Source organism: Phoca vitulina, unplaced genomic scaffold, assembly GCF_004348235.1.
Source record: "Phoca vitulina isolate PV1807 unplaced genomic scaffold, GSC_HSeal_1.0 scaffold9, whole genome shotgun sequence".
NCBI lineage: Eukaryota > Metazoa > Chordata > Mammalia > Carnivora > Phocidae > Phoca > Phoca vitulina.
Window position 1 is genome coordinate 18,512,690 of NW_022589712.1, and position 14,235 is coordinate 18,526,924.

Sequence of the window (14,235 nt, forward strand, 5' to 3'; positions counted from 1 at the left end):
ATGTTTTGAGTAACGGAAACGCTGTGATCTACCAAGTGACTGTTTTGAAGATTACAACCTAATTTTGAATGTTTAAATTCTGAAGTGTTTATATTTTTATTTATTTTTTTATTTTTAAAAATTATTTTCATTATTGTATCCTCCGGCAAGAAATGACTGGGCATCATTTGTAGTAAAAATCTGCCACTGACTGGGGCACCTGGGTTCAGGCTCTGTCGGTTAAGCGTCTGCTTTTGGCTCCGCTCATGATCCCAGGGTCGTGGGATCCAGCCCCACATTGGGCTCCCTGCTCAGTAGGGAGCCTGCTTCTCCCTCTCCCTCTGCCACTCCCCCTGTTTGTGTGCTCTCTCTCTCTCTCTCTGTCAAATAAATAAAATCTAAAAAAAAAAAAAATCTGCCACTGATTCATTACTAAACACCCCTATCATCAGGAATGAAACCTGAGACAATGGACTTTTCTATACAAAGCTGACGTAAGACTACTCTGATGGAGGCTGAAATATCTGAACACGATTAGGTATGGCGTAATAGGAGCTAACACAGGTGAGCACTTACCATGAGCCAGGTTATACATCTGGCCAATGCTATTTCCTCGATGTCTCAATATGCACCAAGCAAGGCCAGCAGGATACCTTCACTGTCCTACCTCCAGGGGGTATATCAACTCTCCAGCCTATGTCATAATTTAGTTCAGAGGCTTCTTGATCACCTTTCCCTTTCACTGGTTCATTACATTGACATTATGCTGCTTGGACCTATTGAACAAGAAGTAGCAACTACGCTAGACTTAATGGTAAGAACTTTGCATGTCAGAAGGTGAGATATCTGACACAAGCTGAGGGGTCTTCTACCTCGATGAAATTTTCAGGGGTCCTGTGGTGGGGGCCATATTGAGATACCCTTTCTTAAGTGAGGATAAGTTGTTGAATCTGCCCCCCCCACCCAAAAAAGAGGCACAACGCCTAAATGGGCCTCTTTGGACTTTGGAGGCAACTTATCCCTCATTGGGATGTGCTACCCCAGCCCATTTACCAAGACACTAGAAACGCTGCTAGTTTTGAGTGCGGCCCAGAACCAGAGAAGGCTCTGTAACAGCTGCAAGGCCACGTGGGCCATACGCCCAGCAGACCCCGGGGTGCCTGAAGTGGCAGGTGCAGATACAGAGATGGCCTTTGGAGGTTCTGGTGGCCCCTACTGGTAAATCACAGTGCAGACCCTTGGGATCTTGGCGCAAGACCCTACCAACACCTTAAGTTTCAACTTGCAGCCTCCAGAACTGTGAGAGAATACGTTTCTGTTGTTTTATATACCTACTTCATGGTATGTGAGGACAGTAGCCCCAGGGATCTGATACAAATTATAGCCTAGGAAGTTCCCAGCTCATCTAATCTCCATAAGGACCTTATAAAGCAGTCACTAGCGTTGTCCACTTTGGGCAGAGGGGCCCGAGGTGCCCTAGCATGGAGCAGAGCTGGGACCTGCACCCCGCAGTATACCCAGGTGAAGAGCCTGGGCTCTTCACTGCCGCCGCACGGGGTCGGCAGACAGGACTCGTCCGGATGCACAGAGCTGACCCACCTGGAGGAGCTCCCCGAGCTGCCATAATGCACAGAAAAGCATGCCGGCCTCGTGCGGGAGCCTGGCCCGTTTCTGCCCACAGCACACTGCTGCTGCCGACAGGTCTGACGCGTGGCAAGGGACTGCTAGTGTGTGATCGGAGGGCTGTCGGCAATGCCCGCGAATACCTGACAGTTCACGATGACGGATTTATTGCGTTAATGGCAGCTGGCCCACGAGCAGGGCCCAGACTTGCACACTCCCAACGAGAAGCACCTTCTTAAATTTTGCACCCCAGTTCTGGCCCTGCTTCAGAGGTCTGCTTTAAGATTTTACTTATATTCTTTTATTTGACAGAGAGAGAGGAGGGGGGAGAGAGAGAGCGAGCATGAGCAGGAGGGAGGGGCAGAAGGAGAAGGAGAATCAGACTCCCCTGTGAGCAGGGAGTCCGATGCGGGGCTCGATCCCAAGACCCTGGGATCGTGACCTGAACTGAAGGCAGCCACTTAACTGACTGAGCCACCCAGGCGCCCCCCAGAGGTCTGCTTATTAAATGACCTGCCCAACTAGCATTTTCATTCCCAGTTCTTCGATAATACTTAATGAATAAACATACTTTGATTTTAAATTTTATCACTGATAATCTTCATTCCAGTTTTGACCGAAGTTGATCTTTTTTTAACATTTGAAACAAACACAAGTGCAAAATTCACCAATCCTCGGCATCTGTAGAAAGAACATTCAACTGTTTTGTTTGTTTCAAAGGGCAGACTGCCAGGTGCAGCGCCTCATTTGGATGTGTCTGGAGTCTTGGAAGCTTGAGTACCCTACTTTCTCCTACAAATGGACCTTGAGAGCTTGTTTGGAGGTTCTAGCAGGGGAGTGCAGCTTTTTGTATACACTCGACCAAAGAACGGTTCTCCTTTATCTATCAGGAAAGGTCATCCTCTTAGACCAAGTGCGGGTGGCTTTAGGAGGGACGCACGCAGAGCAGTGAGTTGGGGAGGGGACACCCGCCTCGCCAGCCAGAGCGGCCGAATCAACCCTGGCAATCAATGGGGTGACATGTTGCAGCCAGACCACCTTCACATCCTACATTCAACTTTTATATGACACTCCTCCAGTACATCAGATGCGGGGTTAGGCCCTCCGCATACACATCCATTAACTGTAAGCAGGAACCACATCTGTCTGGTTCATCTGTCTGATTTGTCTGTCTGGTTCGCTGTGGTTATGCAAGGGCCTAGCTGTTGAAGAAGGTCAGTGAGGGGACCAGTTGACCCAAGAGCTGGACCCTAGCCATCAGGGGCTCCTCACCTCCTCCCCTATCCTTGGAATGAGTATTACTCCCACTGTTCCCACATGGGGAGGCACTTCGAGAACGCAGCCTTGAGAGCCTAATGTGATACTGAGATCATCTGAATGACAAACGGGACTATACCCGGTTAAAACCTCTCTATAAACCTTTAAGATTCTGGCAGGCAGGTGCAGAGAGCTCCTCACTGTGCAGCCGCCCCGAACAGGCCTCCCACGTCAGTTCCCTTGCTTATCAAACCTGCCACCTGTCAGCCTGGCCTGGTCTGCCTCTCTCTGGTCTCTCTCTGCCCTCGGTGGACATGGGCCAGTTTCCAATTTCACCTGGCAATTCTGGAGGCTGTGAACCAACACGGGCACATGGTGCTCAGTGTTCCAGAAGTAGGTGGATGGGCTAAGAGTCTGCATGTTGGAAACTCTCCAGAAAGTCAACTACAAAGAGCGTGAGGAAAGTCGCCTCCTTCCAGGCCCTTTCTTTCCACCATGTTCCAATCAGGGACTAAGAACAACAAAAGCCTAGAAGGATCTTCATTTGCCTAGGCTGAAGATGCTTGAGGATGATTTGAGTTGGGAGAACTGAACTTTGCCAGCTTCCTATCTGTCCCTGATAACTCCGTGAAGGCAGAGGAATTCTGGGGGAGGAATATTTATTGTCATTTCAGCTCTGCCAGGACCCACGGCAAAACTCAAAAGTTTTCTTTCCCAACTTGTTTTTCTAAATACTTCTATATCCTCACCCTGGCACAGACATAGAAGCCCTCGTGCCACCTCTGTCTCCATATTCCTTCATCCTGGGCCGTGTCTCCCGAACACCCATTCCCAGACCTATTACCACGGGAGTCTTGTCACATAATTAGATTCACGCGGAGGTGGAAATGAGGCCTAACACTCTTACAGCGTTATTAAATAAGGTTATACTAACTCAAACAGTGTTAACTGGTAATGTATAGCAAGGAGATACGTTTCAAGTGAAAAAGTCGAGACGCCTGCCCCATCCACTATCCACCCTAAGGGCTGCTTTCGGCTTTGCCAAGTCTGCTAGTGAACAGAATACCTTTATAGCCCTCTCGCATTCCCACCCAGCACACCGCATTTCCCAGCACCGTCAAACTGCGCAGGGCGCCATACAAGCTCATGCACAGCCTGTCACCTGCACCCCGTACATATGAACAACAAGGGCGCCGTCTCCATTCGTGCACTTACGTATACCCTATAAACACTACTGTGTGATGTTTATGTTTATGCAGAGCCATAAGCACCAGATCAGAGCACCCAATATCTGCATATGAACACAACCTTCTCCATAAACCTCTAATCCCTCCACTTTACCCCCCCTCACTGGTATCAGATGGTCAAACAGACAAACGAGGGCTCCTCAATGTCACCCCCACCTCAGCCATCCTTCCTCTGCTCTCTCCTACTATGGAGGAGGCACCCCCTCCCCCTCAAAGCAAATCCACCTTCTCCTTCCAGTGTTTTCGGCACAATTCCCTCCCACCTCCTCTAAGACCTTGACCTGCGGGACGCCTCCCTATCTCTGGTTCCCCACCACCAACACTCAGACATGTTTCATCTCCTCACATCCTTAAAAAAAAAAAACATAATCCCGCAAAACCCTTCCCTGACTTAGTCTCCCTTCTTCTCCATTGCCTTACTTCTGTCTTCTCAGCGTACTTCATTAGAAGGCTGTCAGTGGTACATCCAGACAATGGAATGTTATTCAGCACTCAGAGAAATGAGCTGTCAAGCCAGAAGGAGACATGCAGGAACCTTAAATGCACACCGCCAAGGGAAAGAAGCTAATCTGAAAGAACCGCATACTATATGCTTCCAACTGTGGGATGTTCTAGAAAAGACAAATCTATCGAAACAGGAGAAAGATCAGTGATTGCCAGGGGTTTTGGGGGAGTTTGAATAGGTGGAGCACAGGAGGATTTTTAAGGGAGTGAAAATGCTCTGTATGTTTATACCCGAAGGCAACATCTTTCTCCCTAAACGTGCTCTTCTTTCGGGTCCCCTACCTCGTCAGGGAACAGCATCGTAATCCTAACCCAGAAATCTGCAGGTCACCCCGAGCTCTCCCCTCGCACCCCTGGCAGCCAGAGAGTCATCAGTTACCTCCACTGCTCCTCCCCCACTGTCACCACCCAGTCCCTGCCACCAGCAAATCTCCCCACACTCTGCAACAACCTAATTGTTCACCCTGTCTCTGCTCAGGATCCATCAATAGCCCCCCTCTCAAGATACACTCCAAATTCCTACATAGGAGTTCAAGGCCATCCAGAACCAGCCACTGCCTGTCTCTCCATCTCTTGCCTTTTCCTCCAAGCATTCTGTACTCCAGTCAGACTGAATTCCCTTCAATTCCTGTTGCCCTCTTGCATGCTCAACTTCCTGCCTTCCGGGCCTTTGCACATACTGTTCTGTCTAGAACATTCTTCCCCTTAGGACCCTGCCCTTCCTCAGGCCAAACCCTCCCAACCTTTGGTTCTCTGACCAAACGCCAGCTCTGGAAAGACTGCCCCAACCCACCTCCCTGCAAATGAAGTTGGATGCACCTGTCCATGGCATTCTGTGCTCCCCACCTAAGCAATCATCACACTTTAGTATGACTGTTTGTTCCACTTTAGGTCTTCCCTGCTTCACCCCCAAGTTCCTTGAGGGCAGGGCTTCTGCATCTTGCCAAGCACAGCAACCTGGAGCCTAGGGGCTTGTAGGGAAGCCTGGTGAAGTACTGAGATCTCATGTACAAAGCTATATCTAAGTCCCACCCTATGAGAACATATCCCCATCCCACTAAGGCAGAAATCACAGCAGTCACAGAAGTTAAATACAGGACAGAAGAGGGATTCATCCAATGCTTTTTGATTTCAAGCAGTGTTCTTTCCAGGCTCCTGGTTTTCCAAAGCTGCAGACTTGCTTTGGAAAACAAAGGGAAACTTACTTTGAACTTGCATTTTAATTACTTTCTTTGGAAAAACAAAGGGAAACTTACTTTGAACTTATATTTTAATTACTGTCTTTGGAAAACAAAGAGAAACTTACCTTTTACTTACACTGCAACTCACCTAAGAGGGGAAGGTGGCAGCAGTTGGTAAGATGAGGCCAGAAAAGCACCCCAAACATTAACTGTTCCTGAAGCAAATCCTACAATCCTGAAGCCCTTTCTGGTATTCTTAGGAAAACTCCTCAATTTATTTTCCTCTATAAAAGATTTGCTATTCCTGCCTTGACCATCCATGGTATAAACTCACTTTCAAGCCATCTAACATTCTTACCAATATACAAAAAAAAAAAAATCACAGGGATCAACGATGCAAAGGACTATAAAGGAGACGTGAGGCTTGCTCCAAAAAGCAGAATCCCAAATGCACATAATGAACACCTACGCATTTTGATCATGACAGAGCCAAGGAACCTGGAGATATTATAACGTGGATCACATTTTAAAGAAAAGTCCTAGAGCTATCTGCACAGAAACTAGCTGCGTCAGAAGACAATTCTCAAATAATTTAAAACCCAAAACTTTAGAGGCAATGTACACATAAGCAACAAATTCAGAATGACCAACGTGATCTGGCACTATACACTGAGATGCTCCGTTTGGGATACAGTCATTATATTTCAGTTCCTATTGTGTGTTTTTCTTGTAACAAATATATAAAAATACAGGAATAGAACTTTTTCTTTACCATTTAATTTGTCATCTCTGTTTTTCTGGTTCACAGGCGGAGTATCAATGAAGGTACAAAACCACTTCTGCCCCCACTCTGTTCTTTCATCAGTTCAAGAACCAGAATTAAATGTGTATGGGAAGTGAATGGGGTGTATCTTCATTCTCAAACATTGTTAGAGGATTTATATAGAAGTTGACTGAAGTAATCATTTACACGGAAAGTAAACAGTATTACAACATAAGGTGAAATTGTCTTCTGTAAATCACACTTGCTCAAACGCACTACCATATCCCACACTGATCTAGGTCCAAAACCTACACCCACACATTTCATGTCCACACAAGAATCTTTCTCAGCCTCTAAAGTTTGATATCTATGCCTGTGTTTTTAAGTATCAGAACCAAAATATGATACTTCCTGCACACCACTCTCCCCTCCAACCCACCCTCTCCTCTACCCTCTTGTCTGGACTCAGCTCTGTTCCTGAAGAATAAGCAAGCCCTAGGGACACACCTTATTCTCGGTAGCCCTTTCTGGCCAGACCTTGACCTTCACCCTCACTGCGTGCCCACGTGCTCACATCTTCTCAGCTCACACCCAATTCACTTCCTGGGATGTAAATTGAAGAGTCTGACCCGACTGAACTCCTCTGACCCGCTATCTCCAGGAATGAGCCTTTATACTAATGGTCCAGTCCATCTATCCACACCAAACAGGACTAATGCTACCTGCCTGGGAAAAGTGTGCTTTCCTCTCTATTCCTCTGTCTGGGGCACACATCGGTAACACAGCGTGGGTAACCGAAATATGTGTTTAATTTGAGGCAAACTGTCCTTCAGACCTGCCTTATAAAACAAATTTATACTCCCAAGCACGTTATCTGAATTGCCTATCTTTCTTGCAAGATAACCTACGGACAATATTAAACCCTTCATTCCCATCTACCTATCCACTTTTTAAGAAAGTTTTCACGTGCCCTTCCTTAAATCCAGACATTATGATCTTTACTTAAAAATATAAAGCAACTCAAGTGACTAAGATGAGCACAAAACATTTATTTATTTTTTTTTTTTTTAAAGATTTTATTTATTTATTTGAGAGAGAATGAGATAGAGAGAGCATGAGAGGGGGGAGGGTCAGAGGGAGAAGCAGACTCCCCGCCGAGCAGGGAGCCCGATGCGGGACTCGATCCCGGGACTCCAGGATCATGACCTGAGCTGAAGGCAGTTGCTTAACCAACTGAGCCACCCAGGCGCCCGAGCACAAAACATTTAGATAACCCCTATTTCTCTGTTCAGGCGCTGTTTACAGCTGTCCCCCCACCCCCACCCCCACCCCCAGCTGCAGCTTCTTCACCACCTTTTCCCTCTGGGCTTCTCTACATGATTTCCAGCTGAGGGGCTCCTTTTCCTGGGTAACTCCAAGCAGGCTTGGGGATTACCTGTGCTGCCTACTTCTCCCTTGCAAGGCAGGACCGTCTACTTGGATGGCTCCAGAAACCTAAACTGAACACTCAGCTGGAGGGACAGACCTTGTACGAAAACAAGACTTTCTGTTACTTAATTATTCCACGCCCAAGTCCATATTTCAGCTTTCCTCACAGGGTCCTTTCCATAACCTCCCAGCTCCTTCCCTGTGATTTCTCCCTGGGGATCCCTCACTGGCCACTGAAAATCACACTTCCTTGGGCTGTGCTCTCTCCTCCCAAACAGGAGTCCACTCAGACTTTCTAGAACCCTGAGTTGTACCTCCTTCGTCTCATCTGGATTAATAGCAAACTAAACTGGTGACCCAGCAAAGACCTCAGCAGTACACCCTCACGGGCCCCATTACCCCCAAGGTCTTTAGCACCGATTCCCTCTCTGCACTTAAGAAACTCATCCCAAGGACTGACATTTAACTTTTCCCCCAGAATGGCCATGTCAGTGGTTCACTTTTCAAATGTGCAGCAGTGAAGGCATTCGACTGTATGGAACTGAGAGCAACAGGGCGTGATTTCCCACTCTTTAAAGAGTTAGCCAATTTCCCCTTTGGAAGTTTCTCAAAAAGAGAGGGAACCCATGTGGCATTAACATTCTGGTACCCTTCAGACCTAATTACTACTACCGGGGGTATCAGGAGTTGCCCTCTGCTCCTGGAGAAGGGCCGCTCATCCAGTTCTTGACAGGAGAGCACCAGACACTAAGCGGAGACTTGGTCCTAGTTTAGAACTGACATCTGGGTGTGGGATCTCGTCTTACCAACCGCTGGTGACACCAGGAAAGAAGGAATAGAGAGCGAATACAGAAAGAACAGAGTAGAGAATCCCAAATACCCAAAGCATCCTCGCCTCCCCGTCGTCACCGGGAACGGGCCGCAGCGGTGGGGCCGAGTCCCCTCCCGCCGCGCGCCCCGCGCGGTCCGGGCGGCGCCTGCTTACCTTGCGGGAGTACGGGGGCTTGCTCAGGTGGATGCCGTCGCGGACGAGCTTATCCCTGATCATGATCTTCAGCTTCAGTCTGGGGTAGCTCACCAGCTCCCTGCTGCGGGGGGCGGTCGTCTGGCCGCGGGGGTCCCCGCGGGTGCCCGGGGCCGGGCTGCCACACGGCTCCCCCCGGCGGCCGGTGGGGACGGCGACTGCGGGCGGCGCGGGCGGCGGCTGCGGCTCGAGCGTGAAGTAGAGGCCGGCGGCGGCGGCGTCCTGCTCCCGCAGCCGGCGCACGGCCTCCAGGATGCGGCGGCGGTGCGCGGGCGCCAGCACCCCGATGGCGTCCAGGTCCGGGTCCCCGATCTGCTTGCACACCTCCAGATCATCGTAGCCGTTATCCACGAAGGACTCCGCGTACTGCGGGAGCTGCAGCGCTTTCAGCCACTCGTAAACTATGTTGGTGCACATGGTGGGACCCGAGCCCCACCGGCAAGCACCGTCCCAGCGCCCGAGTCGCACGGGCGGCACCAGTTCTGGGAACTTTTAATCCTCTCCTCCAAGGGGAAAAAAACAGCAGCGAAGTTTTCCGTCTAGAGGAAAGGAGAGGGCCGGAGCCAGGGAGCCACCAGGAGAAGCCCTAGGAGGGAGAAGCGGAGAAGCGGCAAAGTGAATTCCCCAAGCAGCCTGGAGCTCGCAGGCACTGGCGGCTGGGCTAGCCTCTCCGCGCCGCCCCTGGATGCGCCGCCGCCGCCGCCGCGGGGAGGGGCGCGCAGCGGGCGCGGGAGGGGGCGGAGGCGGGCGGGGCCGGCACAGCCCTTGGACTCGCGCGGGGTCAGCGGCGCGCGGGGCGCGCCCGGAGTTTGCTGGGCCGGGACCGGCCGGGAGCCGCGCGCCGCATCTCGGCTTCTGGCCGCCGCCGGCGTCTGAATGCGCGCCCCACGCTGAGGAGGCGGCTCTTCCGCGCAGACCCGCGGCCACCCAGGAGCGCCTCGTCTTTGCGAGTGCGAGTCGCTGCCGTCCTCCTGGTGCGCAGGGGGGTGGCTTCTAAGCTGCCGGGCTCGCGCGGTGGCCTTGGATCGCTTTGTACATTTCTTTTTAATCCGATTTCTCTAGCTCGTGGACATCTCTGCGCTCCCTTCTTCCCGAGCCTCCCCGACCTCAGCCGGCGGGCTCGCTTGCCGCCCAAGGGCACGTCCCCCCGCCCGACCTGGTCGGGCGAGGCTGCGAGGCCAAGTTTCCCTCCTCCTGGCCCAAGCCGAGTGACAGCCCCTTCCTCGGAGCCGAAGCGCAGGCCGAGCGGTCTGGCTTCTTCTGTGGAGGCCGGCCCAGAGCCCCGCGCGGTGGCACTTTAGCCCGGCGGGTGGGCGCGACCAGGGGACCGCCCGCGTCCAGCCGGCGCTGCGTGCCGCCCCTTCTCGCTGCAGCTGGGCGCGCCGGGCGGTGGAAGAAGCTGGTGCTTCTGCCTGGCTCTTCCTTCCTAGGGCCCCAGAGTCTGCGAAAGTTTGGGATGGGTCACACTTTCCCCTCGGCTGGCGCGTTCCACCCGGCCCCCCACCCTACTATCTGCCGGGTTCTTTCACCCTAGTCTCCACTGTGCTTCCACTCCGGTCCGCCCACCGTGAATTCTGCCCGAGCTCGCCGGGCAGCTGTCCCCAGGGTCGCTTCCAGGCGCTCCGTCCCGGAGTCTGGGAAGCAGAGCTCACGCCTCCCGCCCGGGATCGCGGGGACATGGATACGCCACCACCCAGCTCGCTTTAGAGGAGACGCTCGGACATCTCTGCCCGCGGCACTTTCTCTCTAGGGAACAGGATCAATCGAGTTTCTCCGTCTTGCCGGTGCCTGGCTGGGGAAACGCCTGGGGGTGGGGACCCGAGCGGCAGAGGGACAGATCGAGTACATGGCCTAAATTTCCTTAATCATCTGACCTCTTCTTGGGGCTGAGAGAATTTTGGTCCAGGTACCTGGTAGGGCAAGTTCACCGTCTTCTCCCCTTTCGCAGAAGGGCGATTCAACTTCGCACCTGAGGTATTTCAGGACCTAAATTGGGCGCTGTTCCTGAAGGAGTCCCGGTGGGGAGTGCCATCCGCTGGCCCGGACCTTGGCCACAGACAACTGGTGATTTCAGAGTCGTTTCCAGAACCGCGCAGTCGGCTTTTTTTTTTTTTTTTTTTTTTTTTTTTTGGTTTTAGGGAGAGGAGGTCCTCTTTTCCTAAATCAGAAGAGCTTAACCCCTTTAGGGACACAGACCCTTTAAAGAACCAAACGACAGACAGCTTTGACCCCTTTTGCTTAACAAAACACCCGACGCAGGTACACCCCAAATGTTCCCTACAGTTTGGGGGATGGCAGAGGAAGGGTGTCTGGGTTCCCAAGCTCAGGCACTAGCGGATCCCACATCAAGAACAGCTAGCCGCCAGGAAGAACCTGCCAGGAAGGAACCTGTTGCGGAGTGGGAGGGGAACGAGCGCGTAGAGCTGTCGGGCTACCTGTAGCCCCCTCCGTCCTCCGCCCCGGCTGGGTCATCAAGGCCACTCCTTCCGGAGCCCGAGCTACGGGGTGCGTTTCTCCTGGGCGCTGGGATGCTAGAAGCGTCCAGCCCTTTCCGCCCCGCGCTGAGGGCGCCTCTCCCACGACAAAGCAGACTCACAGTGCCCCCTTGCGGTCGCGCTGGCGAATTTTAAGGCGTTGTCCAAACACATTTTATTCAGCATAAGAAAGTGAGCTGAATCAAAGCTTTATATTAGTTCCCCGCGCCCCTTTTAAATCAGAGATGTTACATCACGTCTACCTTTATTCCCCAACGGTCTTTCATCAGAACCTGTGATTTTTAGGAGGAGAATATTCCAGCAGTTTGAATTATGCTGCTGAAGACAGAAGAGGTATTTATTTGGAACTCACTGTATGTCAGGCATCTATACTTGTGTCTCCATGTCTCTACATAATATGATAACCAGTATCTTACAGAAGAAGAAATTGAGGAAGCAGAGCACTAATTTTCCCCCCAGGATGTCACTGTTCACGATGGAGCAAGGGTTAGAACTCTGGAGGAATGAATTCCGCGCCTGTCTCCTGGCAGCTGACCTTCCCAGGCTCCAGTGTATGCTGGAGGGAAAATTGGACCATTTGTAAGAGGGGCGCCCCCCCCCCTTTTTTTAGACTAGGAAACGTAAAGCTCCGGGGTTTTATTGTTGTGGATTTTTTTCTTTCCCAAGTGGTGTGGAAAGTCCTGCACTTCTACTTAGCAGTTCTCCGCTTACTTATCTACAGCCTTTTACCCCCTGGGAGCTGAGACATTCACCTTGTCTCATTAATCCTCTGTGAAGGCAGCAAGTATTTTTATTTCCATTTTATAATTAGTAAAACTGGTTTGGGGGAAGATAAATGACTGGCCCAAGGTCATACAGTAAATCAGGACAGAGACAAGAACAAACCTGCCATGTCAAACTGTCTCCCCAACAGGAAGCAGTGATTCTCTTTTATTTATGGGCAAAGTCACCATCCAATTAGGAAATAAAGCATTCTGGTGCTCTCGTTGGAAGGGAAGCCTTTTATAAATTAATCAGTTGTTAATCAGTCATAAATAAAACTTGCTGTTACCTCTAAGAAAACCTGTTATCTGGAGACTTGTGAACTATGATGCCTTTTCTAGATATTCTTCTACTTCTCTTGTCTCCTACACTTGCTCACATCTCTTATGTGTGAACCTCAGGCTTCTGTCTTTTTTTTTAAGATTTGATTTATTTATTTGAGAGAGAGAGGGAGAACACAAAGTGAGAGGGAGAAGCAGACTCCCCACTGAGCGGAGAGCCCGATGTGGGACTCGACCCCAGGACACTGAGATCATGACCAGAGCCGGAGGCAGACCCTTAACCTACTGAGGCACCCAGGCACCCGGGCTCCTGTCCTACTACTTGCCTTAGCATAGTGAACCTAAACAGATTTAGTTCTAGAGGCTACTACATGTGATTTCAAATGCAGAGGTTTTTTAGCCTAAATGTGTCTCTACCTATGGCTAAAGTCCAAAGTCAAACTGGCAAGAATGATTGGCTAATTTTAAGATCTCGAACTAGGGTTTGAGGGGTAGGAGGCCCTTCGAGATTATCTCAGACATCCCCATTTACGTGGAGGAGGTCAAGGCTCAAGAAGGTCAAGTTACTTACCTGAGATCACACAGCTAGCCCATGACAGAAGCAGGATAAGAACCAGATCTGTTTCCTCAGATGCTCATTGCAAGGTTGCTGTATTACCTCATTTTTTCTGTAAGTGCCTGGCTCCTGTCAAAATCATTCATTTACTCATCAAATGTTTATTAGGTTGGCATTCCAGTGCCAGTCACTGAAGTAAAAAGAGAAGAGTTTTCTTCATTACTTGGAACTGGAGAGATTTCAGCATTTTAAATATGTAGAGAATAAGTGGATAGTTTTTTTATATATTAGTTCATGAATTAGGAAGATTACAAAGGTGACATTTTCTAATATCTTTAATTAATTATCCAAATTCTATGAATTATAACATTAACCAAAATCTAAAATTAAACTATATTTCACATCCAGACAAAAATGTACTTATAAAAACAAGTGGCTATTATGCTCCTAGGCATAGCCTTAGAACAAATTAATTTACTCAACACGCACTGTCAAGTACCTACAATTTTACAAGTACTTCTGAGTGGTATTGCTTTATTAGAGGTTTTTTTCCTTACATAGAAATTTATGCAACATTCATCATGCTGTTAATTATTTAATTTGTTTGGGGCCAGATTTATTTATTTATTCATTTATTTATTGCAGAAAGAACTTCTCGCCTAATGAAAATCAATGGAAAAGTAGGTTGTGAAAAAACTTTCTTTTTAGGCACCATTTTAGAATTGTTTTGTGTTGGTAATAAGTCTGGCAAAATGCCTATTGATACTCTCAGTGTAATAAATTAATGATAATTATATTCAGGTTTTAAATTCTAAATATCAAGAAACAGCTTTTCCACTTTGCTCAGACTCTGTAACTTGATTTAAGGATATAGAGTAAAAAATAATGTGTTTTGAAATTTTCTTGGTGCCACGTAAGGTTTCATAGCATTTTATTTCAAAGATAAATGTTCTCACATAGGGTGTGTAAAAATTAAATTCCATTAACATCTATTAAACGTCAGTCCCTAGGGTGTGCTAAGCTTGTAAAAGTCGACTATATATAATATTAATCTTAAAAGGCAGAATATGTTTCGCCTCTCCCCAACTATGAGCTCAAAAACATCCAGAAGGAACATATGCCATAGGGAGAAATG

The 14,235-nt window shown here is 49.3% G+C and overlaps 1 protein-coding gene across 4 annotated transcripts in view; it reads right to left on the reverse strand.

Moving 5' to 3' along the window:
- The window catches only part of SAMD5 (sterile alpha motif domain containing 5), a 67,549-nt gene extending 54,829 nt beyond the window's left edge, over positions 1-12,720 (reverse strand). For 3 of the 4 annotated variants that reach the window (XR_004299968.1, XR_004299969.1, XM_032407700.1), the window contains exon 1: positions 8,968-9,710. Coding sequence is in view for 2 of the 4 variants with exons in the window: in XM_032407700.1 (XP_032263591.1) it covers positions 8,968-9,423 (456 nt within the window). In the remaining 2 variants the exon portion in view is untranslated. Of the gene's footprint in view, positions 1-8,967; positions 9,711-10,916 lie in introns of those variants that run through there. The other variant, XM_032407701.1, reaches the window with a different exon arrangement.
- Positions 12,721-14,235: the final 1,515 nt, after the last annotated feature.